The 25755-nt window shown below is 35.9% G+C and overlaps 1 protein-coding gene across 1 annotated transcript; it reads right to left on the bottom strand.

The window, feature by feature from the left end:
* Positions 1-2870: 2870 nt before the first annotated feature.
* LOC142983393 (uncharacterized) lies at positions 2871-16080 on the bottom strand. Its single transcript, XM_076130230.1, has 3 exons — positions 15846-16080; positions 15426-15746; positions 2871-2911 (listed from the first exon to the last, which is right to left on the bottom strand). The coding sequence occupies exons 1-3, from the start codon at positions 15985-15987 to the stop codon at positions 2871-2873; spliced, it is 504 nt and encodes a 167-aa protein (XP_075986345.1). The 5' UTR covers positions 15988-16080.
* Positions 16081-25755: the final 9675 nt, after the last annotated feature.

The following is a 25755-nucleotide window of genomic DNA, read 5'->3' as shown; positions in this document are numbered from 1 at the left end:
CAACTACAATGCCCTGATGCATAAAAACATTTTTTTTATGTTCTTGTTTTTCTGCATTGATCACACTTTGTGCTACGTCACTCTCTACTCCATTGAGCAGGCGATTCAGATAAGCTTTATTTATTTCCCTTCATTCTCTTGAAGTTGGAGCCTACTTACAAAAGTTGCCATTGTTGGGATTTGCCTCGCTTATCTTACTATGCTCAAGACTGTGAAAGCCATTTCTTCGGTATAGGTACAGGAAATAATCGAACGGTGTAGAAGAAAACAACATTTTATCTATAGAGCTACAAAATAGTGCAGAGAAAAATATTCTTTGCGTATTTCTGAGGAATTTTGTAGCGTTATTTTGAATCCATTTTTCGTTACAAATATTTATGGCTTAATACCTACCTACCTACTAGTTAACTAAAACTACAAGGTATGTCTTCTATGTGTGTTTATTTGTATCTGTGTATAAATTTATTCGTCTGCATTATATAGAATACAGACCAATGATAATTACGATGATGATATAAAAACTAAAGAAAGGAGACATTATAATTGTGATCCAATAAATGAAACTACGATAAAAACACTGAATGAAAACACTACAGGCTACGTATCTTTAAACGCCGCGAGGAACGACACGTTTTTGACCGAATTGTCGAATAAAAATGACATCTCTTAATTGAAAATGCGTGTATGTGTATTCTTTATATTTACGCAAAGAATATGATTCATCGAAAAAAATGACTCAGTGATTTATTTTAACAACAAAGTCTACGATACTTTCATCTAAGATTACTGGATTCATATTATTTTCTCAAATACAATTTTATTTTATTGAAAATATTATATTCTATATAGTACGCAAGCTTTGTTCAGCTTGCAAGCATCGTTCCGATAATCGAATCTTTCTTCAAATATACAAAGGATTGCCTTTTGTTATTTTCTTAGATTGAAATAAAAATGTAGTTTCGGTGAATTGCTGCTTTTTGTATGGAACATTTATTAACATAACTATAGTCAAAGAGATAACAATGCGTTTAATCACGGTGCAGTGTACACGACGAAAACATTGCTTTTGCTTTGCTTTTTTCGGCTTCCATTTGTTTGTGGAGAAATGAAAATCTCGTAAATTTCCTGTTTTGCTTGTACGAAAATAAAATTTTATATTTATCATCCTTCTAATTAATGCTTTAGTATGATTTCATTTTGGTGCTTTATTCTGAAAATGTTCACTTTTATTGGAGAGAGCATGAAAAAAGATCAATTTTACAAAATTCTCAAAAGTAGCCACTCATCATATTCAAGGAACGAAGACGTCAGGTGTTACACATCCAAGTTCAGGGAACTCAATCGAATTGGCAATAACTAAGCAAGAGAGATAACCGTCAGATACGTGCCGATGACACAACGGGAAGCACTCGCTAACTCCCGTTTTATTTATAAAATCAGTGTCCAGCCTCGTCGGGCATCAACGCACGTCTGCCGAAAACGCCAACACAACTTTACGAAAATTCACCCATGTCAATGTAGTTGGAAACTATTTCGACGCCGGCGCTACGTGAAAATACCTCGCGGAAAGTGTCAATAAACAGTGTAGTGTTAATTAAGGAAAATGGAGACTTTAGACGTGCCGCCAAGTTATCCTCCACCGCCGCCGCCTAAGAAGGCTTTACGGCCGAAAATTACCCTTCAAATCCCTGAGACTGTTGTTCCTATGACTCCAAGAGGGGCTACGACTGGGACTTCGGTCTATCGGGGTCCACCGAGGTTTGTCGGACTGCCTCCGGGGACTCCTGCATCCCACATATCAGACCCTCACAGTAACCCTTACCTCATGCATCTGTATCACAACAAAGCTTCAGAGTTCATGTTCAAACAGTTCGAAGGGTTCAAAGACTTTACAATGAACACGGCTGAGAGAGGACTTAGTGCTGGTGAAAAGTCCGCGTTCTGGTTCTATAATAAGTTAAAACTGTTGTCGAGGAGGTGGTTCACTCATCTGTTCTTGAGTCTGTGTTTGTGCTTGTACAGTTTGGTTGGAGCTACGATTTTTGTGGCGTTGGAAGGTAAGTTATATTTTTTTACACTTTTTAGACACAAAATAGAGTCAGTAATACATTTATTAGGATGATGCCAGTCGCGTTACTTATCTGCCATGACAAGTACGCTTACACCTAAGAGGAAACTGTTACGCTCTCAACTTAAAAAAAAGGAACACTATTTATAACTAACTTTAATAAAAGAGGTGATTATCAAATCTAATGTATGTACTAAAAGCACCGATGCTTCAAGCCTTTATGGATAAAATATATCACGGTCAGATTACGCAATAAATTGTAATCTCAAATAAATATCTGTAATCCATACTTCACTTTACATTATACGATGTTATTCAGCTTACTGATAAATTAATACCTCGCTTATAGGTTCGTAGAAAACATATGAAAATGTTAAATATTTGCATTAGCACCAAATTTAAGCGTTAATAAGAGAAACTCTAGAAATTTAATTTGGGCTAATAATAAATTAATCATCATAATATAAATAAGTCATATTAAACATACATATATTATTACCTACCTAAATAAAAAAAAATAAATGTATCCCATTAATGTCCCAGTGCTGGGCAAAAGCCTTTTCCCTCTTAATGAGGGAGGACTTGGACCTTGAGCCCACTACGCTGGCCTATTTCGGGTTGGCATCACCTTCCTAACAATTTAAAAATGCCACTTAAGTTTATCTATTCATGTAAAGAATCACAGCTAAAATTGCCACAATTTTCTACAGAAACTGCCTTTAAGGGTCAAATTTCAATACTCAATATTTAAGAGGGTATCGTAATACGATGACACTTGAAAAGCTCAAGGCTTAGTTGAGCACTAATAGATACGGGAACTTAGTAAGTCAAACAGCTTGGGACCTGTCAATACGGATTGTAAATTAGTTTACGAACGTATTTTATGGTTTGAGAGGTCCTTGCGAGGTCGATTTTGTATGTAGACTCAACATTTAGTATCTGCTAAGGCGTGTAGATATTATAGGCATATAATATTTTCACATACCTTTCAGAAAAACAAATCTACACATACATAATTTCTTTAAGCTTCGTTTCTTTTTCTGTGGTATATCTATTTTAATAGTAGGTAAATATATTACAATTGTCTAAGAAATGAATGTCGTGTAATCTCTAATGAGTTACCTATACTTAGAGTGTTTTGTCACAGTTTCAAAATATGATTGAAAGTAAATAAGAGAGAAATAATACAAAATAATAAACAGACGAATAGACGAATTAAAAATTATACTATAGATTGAATGAGATGATAAATTTATTAATTGAATCGGTCTTTTAATCTTGAAATATTGATCTCATCAGTGTAGCGCCGCGCTACGTTGAACACAAATGAATCGTATATGCTCCAAGCCATTATTTATTCACGAACTACAGAAAGATTTTTACATTTTTAATACCAAAACCACAAAAAGATAAATCAGGACTTTTCGTGAAGCATATTATACCCAAGTAATTGTTTTTTTTTTATATATTCTTGTAGTAATGAACTTAGATAAACTAATATTTATTTAAGAAGTAAAGTAAGAAACTCTTTAGCCATGATGAATCTGCCTGCTTTACCTATATCTGTCACGATCCTACTTGTAAACAATAGAACGAACTAAACTAAAATAAAGTTAATATCAACAATAAATCAACATACCTAATTGGATAACTCACACACGGTCATTTGACTCTAAACTAACCAAATAACTGAAGAACATACTTATTTACTTCTAAATACATATTAAGTAACCAGTAAAATATGAAGTTTCTGTAATTTTCTAAGCCATTTACTACTAGTCTATAAATGGGTAAATTAGCACAGCTTCTTCGAGAGAACGGCAACGCAAACTAATTTAATCTTCCTATCAAGTCTTAGATAGCTACTGAAAGTATCTGATCTTGAATACGGTCCAAGGACACTATTGTTAATTCCCTGGCTTTCCTCTTTCACTCATTGTTTGAACGCTAATAAAGGTCAAGTGGGAACGCCAATCTTCGTTGCGATTGACGTGGCGATATCTGCAAATGCTTTCTCTTGTAACCTCGGAATATCTCTTAACGGTACGCAGTAGAATCTATTAGGATTTTTAAGGAAAATTGTTTGAATGGAAGGATCAATTATTAATTTAAAGATTATGTTAGTGTATGTAAAGTTTAATATTTTTAATTGTTTATTGATTTTATGTTATACTTTTACAAAATTGGCTCAATTACTAGGACTTTAATTTTAAACTGTTATTGTGATAAGATAATAAGCTACTAAAGCTACAGAATTGTTATTTCTTATGAGTTAAAATTATTAAATTCAATATTTTTTCTTTAAATCTACACTATCTAATAAATATGTCGATTATTGTTCTCTTAAAGTCTATATATACAATTTTAAAATACATTCTTTAAGGATCAATTTTTCCGCTAAACAAAACATTGAGTGCTTTCAAGTAAAACGCTTGGAAAGTCTCTCCAACTTGAAGCTTAGAGCCACTTACTAAAGAGGATAAGAGTTTACCCAACCGTATAGACATTCCAGATATTACGCCATATTACTTTAGTTTAAAAGAATTTTCTAGAAATATGTCACACACTATTAAAGTTACGTTGCAGGTAATTTTAAAGAGAAATAATGCTCGATGTAGAAATTTCTTATGAGCTTTAGCTATACCTACGTTATTAAAGAGTTGTCTTTTAAAGATTTCCTAATAACATAGTCTTGTAAATATAAATTTGAAAACATATATTTGACGTAAGGTGCTGTGGTAGATAATATTTGTTGTTTACTAAACGCAACGAACATTCGTCAATTGCAAAACAAACTTTTCGTTTATCATTTAGTGGTTTTTTATAGAGCCCCGGGTGCAATATTCAGTTTGATTTTAAATTGTAAATATAAAGTAAAACAAAAACCTCACTACACTATTATCTATTTACATCTACTTACTGATAAAAAAACCCTTACTGAACCAATCCTAAGATATTATTATTTGATTCTTACAAAAATCCTAAATCCCAGCTATTAATACCGTGAAAATGAACAGTGAATATTCAATGTGAAAATAATGTAAAGCCATGTGGCATTATGCGGAAACCACAGCCTTTGATGAGGCCGACGTTGTGGTTACGCGTAAACCTACACGCGCTCATGATCGTGAAAAACTATTTAATTAATTAAAATGACATGGGAAACATGTATACTGGTTTATTATACATTTATTTTTTAATGAAAGACTGTATTTTGGTTTAAACACGCGTAGATAGTACTTAAAAGAAGGTGTACTCTAGTGAAATCGAGACTGTCATTATGTCTGTTGTATTCTCTGAAACGGCTTGCTCGATGCATTGCGATAACGATAAAGTATACCAAAATTTTAAGAGTCCCGTCTAGTTAATTTGTGTGAATTTAACAAGATATTTTAAATAAAAAGGTTTAAGCGGTACATTTTTACAAACTAGTCGTAAAACAGAAATATTTTTATCTGTTTTCTCAAGGCCGTACTAAAAAAATCATGAACAAAATAACATACTACATAATCAGACCAAGATAATATTTTTTTATTTAAATAATTATATTATTTATGCCATCTGAAACCGTCATTCGTTAACACAAAATAAACACATTTCGCAATTTTTATTACAAGCATTGATTTATTAAAACATTTTCGTGAATAGTGACTCACGCGCAACCTTCGCGAGTGTCCTACGGTATCATATTCACGGATTTAAACTGAAGGGAGATGGTTCAGTCGTTAAAAATAAAATGTCACAAACTAGCACATTACTAAACAATCTATTCTTGTCCGTTCGTTCGTTGTTTAACAGTTTCTTTCTATTATAAAAACTCCCTTAGGACAGTTACGAAGACGCGTTTTAAGCGCAGTGAAATTGTATTCGAAATATCTATGAAATTCGCTTTAATGTATTTTTAAATACTTATGAACATGTAGTTGTTTGTCTCTTAATCATATTTTTGTTTATTATAATAATTCGTGGAATAAAAAGTCATGCTGGAAAACCCAATTGCGCATGAAAATGTCATAAAAGAGTCTGACTTTCATTATTTTCAATAACGTAATATATTTTCTGTAGTCACAGTAAACAGTGTTCATTCGGAATTGTTCGACCAAGTACAAAAGCAACGTTTTCTACATTTGCCACATATTCGTAGAACTGTACTTTATCGTTCAAAGTTCTCGTTCACCCAGCGCTACACATTGCCAGTAGTCGCACAACTTTATAACAAGAAAGATCTTGAAACACGAACATGTTAAACTTATGTCCAAAGTTTAATTCCTTCACGCCATTTGGTGTTAATGTAATAAACTTTTAATATTGTAAGCCTCTTACAAAACGTCGATTCGATGTGCTAACAGCGAACTTCACAAGCATATTATTAATATTATAGATTGTTCTTTCTATGCTTCCAACTTCACGTTGGTTCAGTTAATAGAATCCTCGATTTATTGCTCGAATTTTCAACGCTCAAGTTCCACAACTCCATTTAACTTTCTGGGACATAAGATCATCCGTCAAAACTGCTTATTCAGACTTAATACCATGGAGAATGACTAATTTCGCTAAATGTCATCCTGCAATTTGCGCGGGAAGACGAAATGTCATAATTATTCTACATATTTTCGCACTAAAACTTATGTCACTGTCGACGTTTCGTTCGGAAACGCCTCATTGCTGCCAGAGAGTATTTATTTAAATACTGAAGTGTTTTAAACAAAATACTTACCTGTTTTAATTTAGGTTACAGTTAAATTAGAGCGTGTCTGAAAAAAAGCGAAGTAACGAAATTAAGAATTCAACTTCTAGGATTGCAATTCCGTAGAGTTTCCTCACTCTCTACGTTTCGTAAAAGCTTCTAGTTAAATAATTCATAAATAAACAAAGTTTTTTTCTCGTACCTGCATTCTGTGTCGCAGTATTTTTAGAAACTCTACATTCTTTTAATACTGCGGTTAAAAATAATATGTAAACTATGGCGGGTTTGTTAATTTTTTTTTGTACATCGCAGTACTAGTTTCAAACTGTGTTAGACCATATTACCTTGTACTTTAAAAATATTTTTGTCTACAAATATTTTTGAGAATGAAGTTAGTTGGCATGTGACATGTAAAAACCGCGCCCAGCGATGCCTTCATTACTAGCATAGCTGAATTGAATATGTAATTTCCTCAGTTCTTATTTTCTTTCTAAATTTGTTGTTAAATACACAGAATTATATCGGCTTAGAACAACCATTTGGCAACAGTGTATTACACACTTGTTTATTCCTCATTACAGGGTTTTGCTGCTAAGTTCAGACACATAAATGAAAGTGGCGCGTGATGTAGGTAAATGCTGACAAAATCACGTGCAGAATTTAGGGAAATGGGTACTATAAACATGAAAACAGCGATGGCTTGATAACGTACCGGCAATTTGATTAAGAGAACATATTTTATACGCAATCTGAACTTGATAATATACGTGTATTAATATATCAATGGTATGGCGTATCTAAAAAGCTTAGATATAAGCCGCGATAAATGTGATTGTTATTACGGAATTATCTGCAATAAAAGCGTATTTAAATATAGTGACAATGACAAGTGATACGTGAAATTGTATGTAATGAAATGACCGTTATTTTCCTTTGAAACTCGGTTTTCAGTAAATGTTATATGCAGGTGTGAATATTGTACAATTTAATTAAACTCTTACTAATTTTGATCTAGTATTTTGCGGTACTAATATGATTTAGTTATAGTTTGAAATAAAGCGGTTCTTCTGTGCGAAACCTATCATATACTAGCTGACCCGCGCAACTTCGCTTGCGTCACTTAAGATAATCATAATTTTCCCCGTTTTTGTAACATTTTTCACTGTTACTCTGCTCCTTTTGGTTGTAGCGTGATGATATATAGCCTATAGCCTTCCTCGATAAATGGGCTATCTAACACTGAAAGAATTTTTCAAATCGGACCAGTAGTTCCCGAGATTAGCGCGTTCAAACAAACAAACAAACAATCAAACAAACAAACTCTTCAGCTTTATAATATTAGTATAGATTTTTACTACCTCATCTGGTGTATGGTACTTTTGACAAAGTGGTGGTGGAAAGCCAAACCCCTCCCGCGTTTGGGACGACACCCTTGCCCAACAGTACGACAGTAATGATTTACAAAAAATAATCATAAACAAAACCGAGACTTCATCATCTCCTGATAGATTAACTGACAGAAAGAGAGACAGCAAATTATTAACAAAAACAAAAAACTAAAAAACTTATCGCGAAAAACCTGGCGGCAGTTAAACCGCTCAGTATTTCTTAAAGACTACTCACAAAGATGACTAATATACATAGGATATTCATACAAATTTATTATGAAATAGTTTAAAAATAAACACACGACACTATCTATAAACTTGTGATACAAACGTTTTTATTGCTCCGTGGGTGTATCACGGTCAAAGACATTTTTTCTAAGAAGCGTCTAGTGCTACTGTACTCACTAATAATATTCTCTCATTTATAATATTAAGCGATTCATTTTTCCGAGATTTCGTGAGTCAAGTCTTTTAAAATTAATAATATTAAACTGTTAATAATCATCTTCTTTCATTAAATGTTGTAATGAAGTCAAGTTTTTTTTAAATGACAACAGATTATGACTCGTAAACTGTCGTCCGTTTTCTAGCAGCTGTAGTATTTATTATTTATACTTTGCAGTATTAAATAGTACATACAGTATATTATGGTAATTCATTATTCTTTTTAAAGGCTGAGACCAACTTTCGAGATAGGTCAGTTGACTGGGAAGTTTATTGATAATCATCAAGTAAAGTAATTTCCTGACCAGATCCTACGGTCAAAAAAACTATGCGTTTAGAAAGTTTTGGGTTAATAAGTGGACATGAACCTGACTTTTAAATAAAATTCCTTCGATAGCTACAAATTAGAACTCACCACGCAAATGAAAACTAAAAGACCACACAGACCATATAAACTATATAAGTTCCCATTTATTTACATTTCCTAAACCCTGCAGTCATCAAAATGTTTTATAGTGAGGTTATACGCTCTCCATAATTCAGTTATTCGTAGAGATATTCCACGGGCCGTACTTTAACACACAAGAACCACACAAATCCCACCGTAAGAAAGAGATAACGCTATACAGTATAGAGCAGCGTTTCTTACCCTTTTCCTCTCCTCTAATACCTAAGAAAAAACACCATTGCCAGGATACTCAAAATCTTTGAAAATACATCGTTGCTATTGGGAAAATCAGCGTTTTTATGGCATTTATTCTTAGAATAACTAAGAATAAATGCTAACAAAACGCTAATTAAAAGTCTTTTCCAATGAGGAAGACCACGAAATACCATTCATACTGCTACTGGTCGCGAACTCTAGGGAACCACCACAGGTTAAGAAATACAAGTGTAGCGCCATCTCTTTCCCACGATCGAGAACTTAGACCACTTTATCATATGTGAATCCGCGCCCTTGTTAGTAAACCTAAGCTATTAAAACTGTACAGACTAAACTACTTTATGTCTCAGACTATCAACTCAAGATCATCATTTAGTTAGTCCCTTGAATAACTTAGGTAGTTACGGAAACCATAAGTTAGCAAGTTTAGTCGTAATATCACTTTAATTGGAGTAGCGTTGCTTGTAAGTTTTTGAGAGGAGTTAGTTTAATGTTTATATTTTTGAAGTAGAATATATTTTGGAATGAAGGATTTAGTAATATATACTGACTTGTTCTATTTACACTAATATTCTAATTAGGTAATCTCTTCGTTTGTACGTAAGTTTATGTGTTAACAATGTGAAAAAATGATAGTAATAGGATGATTTATGTAAATGAAACATTTCTTGTTATAAATATTAAGCCACTCATTAGCCTGTTGCCAAAGAAAGAACCCACTTTTTGAACAAACTACTTATAGGTAAGCTGAAGAAGTCATAATGATACTCATCGTGAGAAGTATTCAAGTCATATTTACAAAAGTATCAAGGAATATTCACTTTTCTTTAATTATATGGTTACCTCTTTCGTAAACATCAATCGCTATATTACTTTTAGAACTCATGTTGTAACAAAATAAGGTTCAAAATCGCTTGCACGTGTTTACTCAGTTCCTTTTGTAACAATAATAAAAACATTATATCTATTTTCTTTGGATTGAAGCCTTTTTGATGTATTATCAAATAAAATAAACCATTAACAACGTCGTTATTTCTTTTATGTCCATGTTTGTGGTTTATTCAATGTCACCCTAGCGGCTACGTTTACAATGTCTGGTAAAGCTAAAAAAATTATAAAAGGTACATTTTAATGATATGAAATGACGCTTTAAAAAATAAAATGCATTTTATTATTGATTGTTCCGTCCGTAACTTTGTCTTCTTTAAAGATCCTGATTTTTTTCAAGATTTTAAAGGATTTTTGCCCTTTGCGCGTATACGCAAAAGTGTAGCTAACTATGAATTCATTCTCGTCTAATGTCTTGTGCTTGCAAGCACAGCTCTTCGGTTGATTTGTTATTTGAATGTTATTTTAAAGCCAGATTTTTATAGATACTCAATTTTAAATTGAACATAATATCTCTCTCGGTAACTCGTTACTCAACTAAGCTCGAATCTTAAAACCGTAGACTGCATCATACATGCATGAAATTTCACGTCAACACATAATTTAAGGCTTTTACCGAGCACGGTGGTAATGTTACGTAGCAGTATGCTTAGAAAACCGATCTAATTCATCCTTTGAGGTATTAATTTGCACAAAGTAATTATTATCTGAACGTCGCAGCTGCCTCGGCGGCACCTTTGTCAATTTATAACGACTCACTCAATATTCTGAAGACTGTACTTTGTATTAGAAACTATTTTCTGAAATTTGCTTGGAATTTGAAGGTAGACAGCTTAATTACGTAATTTTTGACTTAATTTGATCTGAGGCCAATTTTTCAAGCTTAGTTTTTTTCATTATAATTTGTAGGTTTCTGTTTTCTATAGGTTTTTTTTGTAATTATGATTACTTTTTTGTTCTCTAAACTGTTGAAAAACTTTCGAGAAATGTCAAACTTTTGAACCTCAAGTATTTATGAATTGTGTTGTTTTGGCCAGTAGATACTCGTATTTAGGAATTACGTTTGTGTGTTCTATAATGTAGCGCGATTCTTTTCCACTATCGACTAACCAGCTAGTATTGAGAAATTTAATATGAAAATCTGATCAGCGGCTCTAACGGGCGATAGGGTGGCTATTTTTTGCATTACTTAACTACTTACATATAAAAACTATCGATAGTTCCGAGTGTAGAAAATTGACCCACTGATCTCCTTTAGATTTTTCATTAATAATATGAATCTTATGTGTGTAGTAACGGCATGTGTGACTAACGAGGAATGTATAACTAATTCAATGTCTACTAGTTGATCATACTCACGAAAGTCTAAGCATCACAGTCAGCATTCAGAACAGAGTAGTGACTAACGTCAATGACCTCACCATCGGAAACTAACATAAAATATACCACTCGTACTACCAGTGACTACCACTGGCTGTAATAAATCATTTTTTATTATACAGTTTGATATTCGTTTACAGGCTTGGCTTGTTTTTATGTGTCCCCATTGCAAAGTTTTAATGACTAAACCCATGATTGTTTGCGAGAAAACTAGAAAAGTTTTGTAAGAGAAGCTCGAGTTACTTGGAAATTATGGAAATCATGTTTAAAGATATTATTACATTTACGGTAAAAGAATGGTTATTTATGATTTCATGATTTTAATATTAAGTTGTTTTGTGTAAACCATTTCTTCATTTAATGACTTTCGTTTACATTTCGTAGGTTATATGGTAAATGCTGATGCCAAAGGATATACGATTCCTAAATTTGGTTTCGAACCTAAGCTAATAAAAAATACTCCTATGATTTTTTGAGTCTATTAAATGCTAACAGTTCCTAAGCTAACTAGTTCATGAAATATTTTACAAACTTCAGAACATTTGATGGCCGACCTATAAAAACAAGCAGACGATTTGAGTTAGTTTTTCACTAGTTAAAGTCAGTACATATTGTGATTTATGCGTCCTACGTGTTGGTACAAGTCGTGTGTTAAATATTTGACGTGAGCAGTAAAGAACGAATCTTGCATTTGTGACTCTACAATTAATTACCACCTTTTTGATTTCTACGTTTTGGCCAAATTACAGAATCTTTGGTAGATAAATAGTAACGGGGGATTCACTACTAAACTAAACTGATCGGTATAACGTATATGTTTTTAAGTAACCGTGTTGAAATAAGTAGATATTATAATATTGATCATATATTATTAAGGTGCTACAGTTTCTCTAACGTGTGTAAAACTATCAAAAGTAATATTTCAAGTCGGTCCTGAATAAATATTAAACTTTAGACACGACAGTATCGAAACTTGGTAATCGTACTACACCAGTACAAATATGAAAAAAATACTACCATAACGTTTATTGTATGGATACCTCCTTAATTATTTGTTTTTTTTTTGTATTTGGTGTTAGGTTAGGTTAGGTTAGGTTTCCTGGGCTTTTTCCGCACTTAGCCTCTCAAATGGGCCTTTGTGCGTGTATCTACCCTCTCACATTGTTGCGTTGATTCACCCTCACTCCAGCCATCCTAGTTCCTCCCAGAACTTCAGTAGCTTTTTCAAGTTGCTGCAGGCTTCCTGGAGTGTTGTTGTCAATATTTTTGTTCGCGCTCGTTGGTCCGCCACGCTGTTGCATTCCACAAGTACATGTTGTGGTGTTTCCTCTGCCTCCATGCATCCTCTGCACAGAGGGCTGTCCGTCACACCTATTGTACATAGATGTTTGTTTAGGGGACAATGGCCGGTTAGGATTCCTATTACCTTGCGTATTTTGTCCCTTTTTAGACTGATAAGGTTGCGGGCAAGATTCTTAGGTGCCACCGGAACTGCAGCCTTAGTTTGCCTGCAACCTTTGCTGTTGTTCCATTCTTTTAGGTGTTTCGCTTCGGTGTTTCTGTTCAGCCAAGATTTAATTTGTGCTTGGGGGATAGGCAGTAGTGGTTCCGGTCCAAGTACTGTTCCATTTGATCCCCTTTTAGCTAGTTCATCAGCTGCATCGTTTCCCATTGAGTTGCTGTGCCCTTTGATCCATTGCAGGGTAACCGTGTTCGTGCGTGCAATAGCCTGGAGCGCATTATGGCATTCCAGAACAAGGGCAGATGTTATAACGTTATTTTGTAAGGTTTGTAGCATGGATGCACTGTCCGAGACAATTTTTATTTTAAAGTCTCTGACATCTCTGGCTGCGACTGCTTGTGCTGCCTTAGTGATTCCTATACATTCTGCTTGGAAGATTGTATTTAGTTTATCTAGGGTGGCTGATATTTTGATATTTAGATCGTTCGAGAAGACGCCGGCTCCTGTACCAAGTGCGGTTTTGGATCCGTCAGTGTATATCCTAACTTCGTTGATGCCAGAGTCATCTTTAGATTCCTCTTTGAGTTGGATATTGTATCTTCTGTCAAAAACGTGGTGACACGGCGTTTTATCTGTAGGTGCATCGAGAAGTGGTATTTCCTTCAGGATACCTTGCAGAATTTTGGTGTGTGTTGTTTCTGGGTTCTGCTGCCATAGCCCGTTTGCTTTTAGTCTTAAGGCAGCCGCTTGTGCCTCCTCCTGTATAACCAAATCTAAGGGCCTAAGGTTTAGGAGGTACTCAAGTGCATTTGATGGAGTGGTTTTCATGCATCTAGTGGTGGCTACACATGCTAGGCGTTGTGTGCTCTGGAGTTTTGTTTTTACCGTTGTCAGTTGTGTTCTGGGCCACCATACAACTGATCCGTACGTGATAGAAGGTCTGATAACTGATGTGTATAGCCAGAGTGTTATGTTCGGGTTGAGACCCCATTTGTTACCAACCATTCTTCTACACTGGCCGAACGCTATGCAGGCCTTCCTAGTTTTTGCTTCAATATGACTCGCCCAATTCAACTTGTTGTCAAGAACCATGCCCAGATATTTCACTTGAGTTGACAGGGTGAGTTTGGTGTTAAATAGTTTTGGTAGTTCGAGGTCCGGTAACTTCCTTTTGTTGGTGAAAAGGATTAGTTCTGTTTTTTTGGGGTTTACTGATAGTTGGTGTTCCTCACACCAGTTTTCTATAATCTGAAAAGCTGAGCGCATTATTTTGCATAGTACGTTTTCAGCTGTCCCATTTATCAGTATTGCTAGGTCATCTGCATATCCAATAGTAGTGTACCCTTTTTTGTTTAAACTAGTTAGGAGGCTATCAACTACTATGTTCCATAGAAGCGGTGAAAGGACGCCTCCCTGGGGGCATCCTCTGACCACTTTTGCTCTCATTGTGGTGTTTGCCACTATTTGTACCGCCCTTTTGCTGACTAGTTCAGTAATCCATCCAGTTAGGACTGGTTCTACTTTAAGTCTTTGTAGGGCATGTTTAATGCTGTTGTGCATGGTTTTGTCAAAAGCTCCTTCTATATCTATGAAGGAGGCTAGTGTTGAGGCTTTGTTTGTGAAGGCCGATTCTATTTTGTGCACAACCTTGTGCAGTGCCGACTCTGTTGATTTGCCTTTTCTATACGCATGTTGTTGGGGATGTAGTGGGTTTTTCTTTAGTACTCCATCCCTTAGGTATATGTCTACAAGTCTTTCCAGTGTTTTTAAAAGGAATGATGTAAGACTAATTGGCCTGAAAGCTTTGGCATGAGTGTAGTCCTCCTTACCCGGTTTGGGGAGGAAAACTACCTTTGCTTCTCTCCACAATTTGGGTATGTATTTGAAAGCTATACAGGCTCTGTAGATTGGTAATAGGTGTTTTATCGTCTCGTCTTTTTGCCATTGTAGTAGCGCCGGGAAAATCATGTCTAGCCCTGCTGATTTGAATGGCTAGAAGCTTTTTATGGCCCATGCCATCCTATCCGCGGTTACTATTTTGTTGGCGATTTCCCAGTCTTGGGTTGTTGGTGTGTTGTGGTGCTCGTCTGACCAATCAAGGCCTGATGTCATCAGACAGCCTGGAAAATGTGTTTCCAGCAATATTTCACACGTTTCTTTGTCGTTATTTGTGTAGGTGCCGTCTGCTTTCTTAAGAGTGCCCAGAAGATTCGGGTTCCCTTTGGAAAGTATTTTCTTTATTCTTGCGGCTTGGTTTGTCGAGTCTATGTTGCTACAGAAGTTGTGCCAAGATTCCGTTCTTCGAAATCTGATGCGCTTCTTATAGTGTTTTTGTGCATTTTTATATTTGTCCCAGGCCTCAGTGGTTCTGGTGTTTTTTGCATGGTTAAAAAGTGTCCTGAGACCCTTTCGTAGGCGTTCAAGTTCCGGCCCCCACCACGAACTTTTCCCGGGGTCTTTGGATATTGAAGTGGGGCATGCTGAATGATAGCTATTCAGCATGCTTTTGGTTAAAAGTGCTACGTTTAAATCTATATTATTAGTACTGAGAGTGACGTCAGTTACTGGTCCGTCACTTAGTGCTTTAGTAAGTAAGTTTGTGTACCTTGATATATCTGTTTTTCGGGGGTTGCGATATAGGTCAGGGTCTTTTTGCTTGTGTTGAATTTGAAAGCACACGCGGCGGTGGTCTGCCAGTGATGGCTCGTTTGATACGTGCCAGCCCGCAATCAGATTTGCAGCCGCGTGTGTTGCCAATGTGATGTCTATAATGGTTTGATACCTTGAGCTTACAAAAGTGGGTTCAGTACCCCTATTTATAATGTTTAGGTTTGTTTGAAATAGGTATTCGGCTAGTGACTCACCTCTTTTGTTGGTATCCTTACTTCCCCACAGAGGATGGTGTGCATTACAGTCTGCAGCGATGATCAGCTCCCAGTCTTGTGTTTCGCAGTGTTGTACAAGTTCGGCCAGTTCTCTTGTTGGAGTTTCGCCGTCGCTCGGCATGTACACTGAGGCTAAGACTAGGGTTGTGTTATTTTCTGTGTGGATTGTCACTGCAGTGAGGTCTCTAGAACAGAATTGGTTTAGTAGCGTGGTTGTTATGTTGTTGGGCATGAAAATGCAGGTTCTCGGTTTGTCGACTGAGGGTTTTACCAGTAACTTACCGCAGGTATTGCTTAGACCGCAGATTTTGTTGTTTCTGATCCACGGCTCCTGGATCAGGGCGACGGTCTTGTTGTTAACCTCCAGTGCTCTGCGTAGAGTGGCCGCCGCTATTTGTTTGTGCTGGAGGTTGGTTTGTATGATGTTTAAGTTAAGGGGACTACGGGCTACGCAGGACGTCATCTTCGTCACTGGTAGTCCCCTTGTTCTGCGGCGGCGGGTCTGTCTCCATCTCGCTCGAACCCTGTTGGGGAGCAGAGGTGGACGGCTCGGGACCGGATGCGGCCCCCTCCGTTGACTCCTCCGTCGCCGTTGGTCTGCTGCTGCTCGTAGCTTGCTCCTCTGAGGTGAAGAACCTGATGTAGCCACTCCCAGACATGTGCGCTACTCGGCGATCACGGTCCAGGATGGCTTGCTTCTGGTCCTCAGGAATTCCAAGGATAAGATGCACTATCTTCTCCTTGGAGTTCACCTCTTGTGGTTTGTCGTCCACCGTCATGTCGTAACACTGCCAAGAGTCCACTTTGTACCAGGGGTTCTGGGCACAAAGGACTCTCTGCAGTGTAGCAGCTTCGGTGATGCGGGTGTGTATGAGAAGCCCAGCCTTCAGCTTCTTTTTCATTTCTGACTGCTTAATTACAGTCAGAGTGGTTCCGGGGACTGGCGACGCAATGTTCCCTACTTCTTTGCTCAGCCAGTCGAGAGCGTTTGTGTCCTCACACCACATCGCTAAAGCCCCGTCCAGGAGGAAAGGGCGGCCGCGGAAAGATGGAGCATGTACACTCGGAGATGGCGGAGCCAGTACAGCTTGCAGGATGCTATCATCGATAGCTTCCCTCAGCTGATCTGCCTGGCTTTGCGAGAGGTCCCTAGGCGGGACGGTGATAATCGATACTCGCAGATGCGATTTGTTCGCATCCGCGTAGCTCATCGCCCGCTTCGGTTTCGCGTCGGTTTTCGCGCGTTTGGCTTCCCCTCTGGGAGACTGAGTATCGTCCAGACGAGACCGCTTCGAAGAAGCGCGCTTGGTGTTATAGCGGCAACGGAAATACATATTCGTAAAAAAATCAGCTTTGTAGCTATCACAGTTTGTGAGATATAGCCTGGAGACAGACAGACAGTAATAGGGTCCCGTTTTACCATTTGGGAATGGAACCCTAACATCGGGTATTATTCTAAAGGGCAAAGGGAGCCAACATTCCTCCAACTATTTTTATAAATACTAAATCTCTACAGTGTTGTTAGGCAGAGGTGTTTACTATGTATATTTATATACATTACATAAATTAAGAAAGTCGTGAGTCATAGGTAGTATATTAATTTAGAATGTTTTCTCAGGGCTCGCCGGAATCATATTTTATTTTGGTACAACGACAACACGTAAATGGGCTGTTGACGCCAGTCGATCATCGGTTCCCTAGTTCTTACTTATACTTGTTTATTTTAGTACATTTTCTATGAAAATTTATATATTACTTTCCTTTACTTTCGGTGAGTGAATAACATTTTCATTAACAGCGTTAAAGAAAAGTCAATGAGGTGAAACCAACTCTCTCTCTAGTGAATGCAATCCCGATCTCGCGGGATCCCGATCTCGCGAGATCCCGTGTATTTTTTCGGGATCAATCCCGAAGCATAATTTGACGAGATCCCGTTCGGGATTGTCGGAGAGGGCATTTTCAGCAGTTGGCTACATTGCAATAGACTTAAGATGCCGATTAGAAGCTCGTACTATTGATACACTTTGTATTTTAAGAGGCTACTTTCAAAATGCCATGTGATTACTTTTTATTTTGATCTCCTGGAGCTACACCTACTTTTTTGATTATGTTCATGTTATTACACCTGTTAATTATGTTACGTTGTTAGTAATATTGAAAAATAAAGGCTTTATTTTCTTTCAAATAATAATTTATTGCATTCACCACACTATCACACACATATTACATTAAACAAGCCGTTTGAATTGTATTATTTTTACTAACTAGACGGGATACCGAAAATCTCGGGATCCCGCGGGATTGATATTTCTGATCGCGAGGGATCTCGAGTTGACGATCTCGAGTCGGGATTGCATTCCCTATCTCTCTTCCTGGCTATTCGCGTCATATGGTAGTGGGGTCAGCCTTCCTTACACTCTTCCTCCACTTCGCCCTATCCTTGATGTCATCTACCTCAACCTCACATGCCTTCGTGTCTAGCCGCGACAAATCTGTCCACGTGGTCTTGGATCTCCCTCTGGGTCCAGTGAAACCAACGTGGTTATCAAAATCGTTCCGCCAGTCTTATTTGCTACCTAATATTTTGCACAGGTATCAACTTAAAAGCTACTCGCTGACGGAATATTGCTTCTTCTGCTCGCCATAGTCTTGACAGAAATCTAATTGACTATGAAATGAATCTGTAATACATACTGCAGTAATAGTGTACCAGTGTTTAGATGAGTATGACTAATAATTCAATCAACATTGACCCCACGACCCCGACTCTTAAAAACCACTCAACCTGTCAAAGATAAACCTAATCAAATTCACTAACACTAGTCATAAATCCAAGGCATATCATCTTATTAAAGAACTATTCACAGAGGCTGGCATTGACGAAAATATACTACTTTATTTACGCGTTAAAAACTTGTAAATAAGTGCTGTTGTACGTGGGAGGCTATCAATCAGCATTATACCATCGATCGAGGAATCATAGCGCGTTGCAAGCGTTACGTAGTCAAATTACTTATCGACGGAAAGATTGCAATAGATAAACTAACGCCCAAAATAATACATTAACCGAGTTCTTTTACTGATAGAAATGAGGTTAAGCAACTTTAGTGAGGTTAATTGTTAAATAATACGACTACTGTTTTGTTGGACTGTGAGAGTCGATTGAAATTGGGTGTGTCACGTCTGACGTATGTCTGGAGAGTGGTGAAAAAATACCACTGCTAATGGGTCCCACAAAATACTGGTCGAAGTTGCGGCACACAAAGAAGAAAATTACTAGACGAACTAGATTCACATATGTAGGTGAGAAGCTAACTTAGCTCAGAAGTGTAAAAACAAAGGGAGGTTTCCCTGTATTAGTACCTTTACAGACGGAAAAACAATATATAGCCTTAGAATTACTTGGTTAATAGGGGAAGAGATCCGTTACCATCAGAGACTTAATTCGTTCAATAGCCAGAAAAAAAAAAAATGAAAAATCGGTGGAGGACCTTTAAAAGAATCTAAAATGTTGAGAGTTACTTTTTCGCTCATTAAATGAATTTAAACCTTGAGCTTAACATAATCCGAATGCTGATATAGGTTTTAGTAAAAGGGCTAAAAGTGCTTTGGTGTCTTTTAATTAAGTCGGTTCATAAAATTGGGATGTGTGAAAAAGTCTTCGTATAGGGTGATTTTAATTTTGATGTTATTTAATTGATGCTTACGTCTAAGAACACTATTTAACTAAAATTCATCTAAGCTATAGGACAGAATAAAGTAAACCTACTTTTACAATCAGCCATAAATAATAAATCAGACTAAAAAGTAAAAGAAATATCTTGACACATATCACATTTTTCACACGACATCTTGTCTTCAGAAAACAATCTCCATCTACCAAAGCAATAAACCATGAAATAGTCCAATAAAAAACAAACTCTAGAACATACAAAATACAAAACTTACAATTTAACATAATAATACTAAATTGGTAATCCACTGTAAGTCTCGGTTGCCCGCCATCACTGTTCAATCGGTTTTTGTTCTTTCGGGTCTACACAAACTATCAAGATGATGACCATTAATAGATACAATAAACAAAGAGCCAAAGGAAGAGAGGATAAGAGTAAGTATGAATTTCTAGCTTTCAATCACAACTGACCCCGAAAAGTCCTGTGGATTTTTGCCAAGAAAATGACTCATTATCCCCGGGTTTCTGAGCATTTAGCAGAAGTTTATCTATTCACTAGTGAATAGATAAACGCTAAACGCTATTGAATAGATAAACAACCGCTAAATGGACTCAGCAACCAGAGTTAATGATTCATTTCTCAGACAGAAATCCACAAGTCCCCGGACCGTTTAAGTAAAACTGACCGTTACCGTATACTTATTAGATTCACTATATTATCACTGATTCTGTGGCACGGTCGGTGAGTACACGATTGCTGAAAACGGGTTTTAAACCTGAGTCCGGTGAAGTGCTATTGGTATTTTTAAAAGACCAATAGCTTTAATGTTTAATGTTATTTTTTTATCTAAGGGCCCGGTACATCGCAATGTGCTCGCTCTCTATTACATGGCCCTATATTTCATACACCTACCTTTCACCTACCTTTCGTACACCTGTGGATATAACATTCATGATATGCATATTATATATTTTTTAATTTTTACAGATGAAATAAGAGATTGCTTGTGGTACACGAGGAAACATGGCCCGAAGAAGTCGTTCTCTTTCTGTGACTGCCTGCTTATGTGCTGCATGAGGATTGTTTACATAACGCTCGCTTGTATACCGATATTATTGTATGTATTCCTTGCTTGCTGTTACATATTCTTTCAAACATCATGCTGCTTCCTTTTCTGTTCTTAGGAGATTACTATAGCTGTCTTTATCACACAATAGTTGCAAAGTCATGGACCTATAGTTAACAATTTGACATCTATTTGAGAAATGATAGGCTTATTGTCCGTCTGTGTGTTAGCAATGGAAATATGAACAGAAAATGGATATTTAGTATTATTTATAATTGAAAGTTTTGTATTTAGTATGCCGCTTGAAAGCACTTATACCGTCGCAAAATAAAATAAAGATGATGTCTACCTATTCCTTAAATTTTATAAAACTAAGTTTCTGTAAATATTTGGCAAATACATACATAAGTTTAACACAATAAAACTGTCTACAAACTATTTGGTTGTATCTGTTACCATGCGTTCACCTATTTTGTAATGGAAGGAAACATCAATATTGAGTCTAGCGTGAAACCTAGTGCCGAAATAACATTCAAAGTTTATGTACTTTGAAAACTAGTCTTATCTTTTACCAAGAGTTCCACTTGTAAATATTTGACAAAGTACTGCGTACTTTTATAATAGTGAAACATTTTTTGTGATCTTTGTTCGGTAGTTTTAGTTTGATGACTTAGGATCTACTTATTTGCAAGATGTCTGTTTTAATCGTAGAATCGTGTTTGCAGGACAACTTAGGTCAAACTAAAAAGCTTATATTTCTTTTGTAATCTTGTAAATATCCTTGTAACTTACCCTTACCCTTGCATAGATCCTATTAATAAAGGACTTGGCCATACCGCGGGTGCTGTCGGCGTATAGCATTAGCCAGCACCTAGCAATCGTAATATCATTAGATTTTTTTTCTTGAAATTTGATCAGCACCTATAGCGTTCTCTGATCAAGTAATTTGTATAAAATGAAATAAATACTCATGATCGGCGACCATCACAATGACGGGTATACCTCAAAAGTCCCGATTAAAAATTCAGACTACACAAGAGAGAACATATTACGAATACATGCAAACATAGAAAAACACTAGCGAAGGTCATTGCCAAGTTTCCCTCATCCTCGAGGGCTGAAGCTATCGTTTAACGCGACAGTAAACCCGTCAGAGACACGAGATATCGATCATGAGGGAGGAGCCACAAATGTGTTTATACTGCTATGATTGATGAGCGAGGAATGCCCGTGAACTTGCGCGACTTGGCATTGATCACTGTCATGATAACGTGGTTAAGGATGCACGGGAATGTGTGCTGGCTTTAAGACGTTTTTACTAAAGTTTGTAGAGAACTGGTATCATGTAAAAGAACAGTTTATAAAATCCGTTTTTCTTATTTAAATAGGTATTTAAAACTATGCTTCGAAGTTGATACTTGTCTACTAAATACGTACTTTTATGATCCACATGTACCTATGTCTTTAAGTAAGACGGTGAATAGTATACGCTATATACACTTATTCAAATACACCGGTATAAATAAAACCACAATTTGTAGTTACTAAACTGGTTGAAGGAAATTGTACTTTAATCCGTTTTAACTTACTTATTATATCGTAAATTTTGTCTTTAGCCGAAATGCGATATGAAAGCTGGATACTGCAATATTTTTTCATATGAAATCAGGGTCAATTGACTTAAATATGCATAGCTACAGCGACTTGAAAAGAATTAGAAACGGCTTCCTGTTTACACTCATTAAAGCAAAATTATGAAGACAACTTGACATAGTCAACCATCCCTATTCTACGCTTTTTCTTATAAAAATACACACCCCACATAAGCCCACATATTCCCCATTGTGTGTACAACATATTTTTATTAGAAAACAGCGTGGGAAGCCATTACTTACGACTAAAACACATTCGATGAAATATAAAATGCAGTAACGAGTTCGAGAACGTAATCAGACGCCTAACATTGCACTCTCTTGCTATAAATCAGGGTTTAAATCGAACAGATTTATTTAATAAACTGAATTTATATGGGCTAATGGGTTTTTGGAATTTGCATGTGACGTAGGAACTTAGTAAGTGATTGTTTTTCTACGTCATTGCGGCCGTCATAGCAATTTTTTAGTTTATTTGCACAACAGAGAAATTAATGATTCTACAGTGACTGATCAGGGGATATTCAGGTTCTCAATATTAAATGAAGAATAAATCACGATTGAATCTTTTGGAAGTAAAATAAATATTTGACTGCTCCTGCCTACGAATTTGACTAAAAATTATGATGATTAAAAACTGAATAACATCTATAACAACTTTCACACGAAGGAATAATATTTGTGTGGAAATTTGTAAGGAGTTAGGGACTCAATCAACTCTTTACTCGTACATTTTTAGCCCAATTTTCAATACTATAGGACATAAGTATAGGTTGGCGTCATATTACTGATTCGCACGCTTTTCCACAGGCGGTACCTTCGAGTATCGAGAGTTTGATTTGATATTTAAAATTCGTTAGAGGCGCTGTTCAGGTTTTCATACAGAATTGCTCGATAACTAGCCGGTTGCCAATAATCGATAGCGGTAGAGAATCGAGCTACAGGTGGGAATTTTGTCCATTTTTTCCATACATTTACTGTCACTTTATCTATCGGAAAGGTTATCCAACGCTTATCCATAAGCCGTAAAACTTAACCCCATACACAGTTATACGACAGATAAATTAACGACCAAAACAATACTAGTACTTGATCTTTCGGATCTAATTTCAGATTCCAGCGCTCATAAATAACTTGGAAAGCTAACGGATAACTGAGAGCGATTTCTATTACTTGAGCCCACCAATACGTCTTGCTACGAGCCTTTGTTAAAACATAATACGTATAGAAAAAAAGTATTCTTGATTTTTGCGAAGAAAATGTTTCGTTTTCTAGATATTCTATGTTCTACAATTTTGTACGTTCAATGTGATTGATAGAATGTAAAAGTTTTGTGAATCAATACATTTTATCTTGCGGTATCAGGAGTTCTAATTTGTAAATAAAATATACCTGCTTTTGGCTTACTTTTAAAGTATAATCTTGGTTTCGCTAAGTCGGTTTCAGTTTTAATCAACCGAGTGAGCATTTGGAAAAATAAATGGTACAATTCTTCTATATTCATAATCTTAATCTTCTTTTTTTCCAAAAAAAATATAATAAAGAAAAACTGCAACCACTCTATAGACAGTAAGATTATATATATTTAAATTTTATCAGAAGCTATAAATAAAACGCTTTCTTAGCTGAAAACATTTCGAAAACATTTCAATATCTACTTATCAAAAATCCAGAATCAACACGAAACTAAACCTCACAACAAAATTTCACCTAAATACTTATAAATAATTGTTAGCATAAACTACGTAGATAATTTACTTTGGTTTCAAATGTTTACTGTTTCATTTACAGCTGCCCGTTTTCAGGTTACTTAGCTTTTAGTTGTAATGTGATACTAAATGCTTTGTAGATTGTAATTAGGCTAGATTGTAATTAAACAACATCATTACATGTTGGAAAACAAAGACCTCGCCGCGTCTGTCGGCTTGAGATAAACTTTAAACTACTGAAATTGTTTTCATGTGGTTTTCAGGAATAGACAGCATTATTATATTCATAATTAAGGTTTTAGTGAATATGTTATCTAAGGTTTTTCATAGGTTTTCTGAAATATGATAAACAACATGCTTTGCGATTGAGATTTTTTTTCTAGTTCTCTAATCAACGTCTACGAAATCTGTCTTTACTTACTCAAAAATCACAAATTACAAACATTAAGTTTCTGTATTTTACTTTTCTATGTGTAAGTATGACAAATTCATCACTCACGACATGATTTAAGATTATAATTACAATAAATAAATTATGGATACAAAAGTTACTTCTCTACAGTCGGTAATGTCGAGCATCGAGAGTTTGACATTTAAATTCTACTAAAGAAATAGTTTCTACTATGCCCGCTAGAGGCGCTGATCAGATTTTCATACAACATTTATCGATAGCTAGCCGGTTGTCGATAACTGACGGTGATAGAGAATCGCTTTACTGATGACGGGCAGTGTCATCACACTTTACTGGTATGACGCTCTTAGAGTTTGGATGAATACGCTCGTAAAGGCGTCTCACTAAATTACACGAGACTTAACAAGACAAACATAAAATAAATACAGCTAGACGGGCGATTAAACTTCAAGTTTATGTTTTGAATAACAAAACGTATGATTCTAAAATTAAAGAGAACTTTGGTCCCAGTAAATGCCAAATTCCTGGACTAGAAAACTGGAAATATTCGAGTGAAGTTAGCCAAAAATACGTTGGTGAAATTCCTCTCGTTATTATCTAGAAGACATTTGAAGAAATGGATGAAACTTTTATCTTGACAGTTATGGTTTCTCTTCCGAAAAAGGACAACAGACTCACACACGGTCATTTGAATGTAAACTAAGTAGAGCTTGTACAGTAGTAAACATATACCTACCATTATTTATTTTTTGTTTATCATTCAATAATTCATAATAAATTATATATAAAGTATATTTATACAGATAAATTAACAACCAGGCTCAGAACAGATACTTGTACTCATCACACAAATCTACGGTAATTGCGGCGAGGTGACCATGATTACCACTGCGCCAAACGTGCAGTTTAAACTGATATATTCGATGACACTTAACGAAAAACATTACATGAAATCTCCAGACTTATATTCTCTACAAAGAAACAACTATAAACTGGGTCTTTACATCCGTAGGTGTATGTTAATTTGTTATGTTTTACACACATAATAGCTGAACAACAGCGTGTACCGTGTAATGATCTAACGATGTGACTAGAATAGCCACATAAACGTTTACGTGCATACTTTCCAAGTTAATAGGTTAGGCTATATCCGTTCTAGACTAGTTGTGAGACGGTAACGACTGATTTAAACTTGGCGGCGTTGATTTATTTAGCTTGTTACATTCATACATTGTATTTATAATACAATTATTAGTAATAAATTCTATAGTCTGTCTCACTATGCTTTCGCAACTAAACTAATGAATGACTGAACTGATTTTCATGAAATTTAGTATGAAGATAGATAAAGACAAAGAAAAATGCCGTCAAAAACA

The sequence above is a fragment of the Anticarsia gemmatalis genome, chromosome 24 (genome assembly GCF_050436995.1).
Source record: "Anticarsia gemmatalis isolate Benzon Research Colony breed Stoneville strain chromosome 24, ilAntGemm2 primary, whole genome shotgun sequence".
In the NCBI taxonomy this organism is placed as follows: domain Eukaryota; kingdom Metazoa; phylum Arthropoda; class Insecta; order Lepidoptera; family Erebidae; genus Anticarsia; species Anticarsia gemmatalis.
The sequence above is the reverse complement of the archived record's forward strand: the minus strand, read 5'-3'. Positions and strand labels throughout refer to the sequence as shown.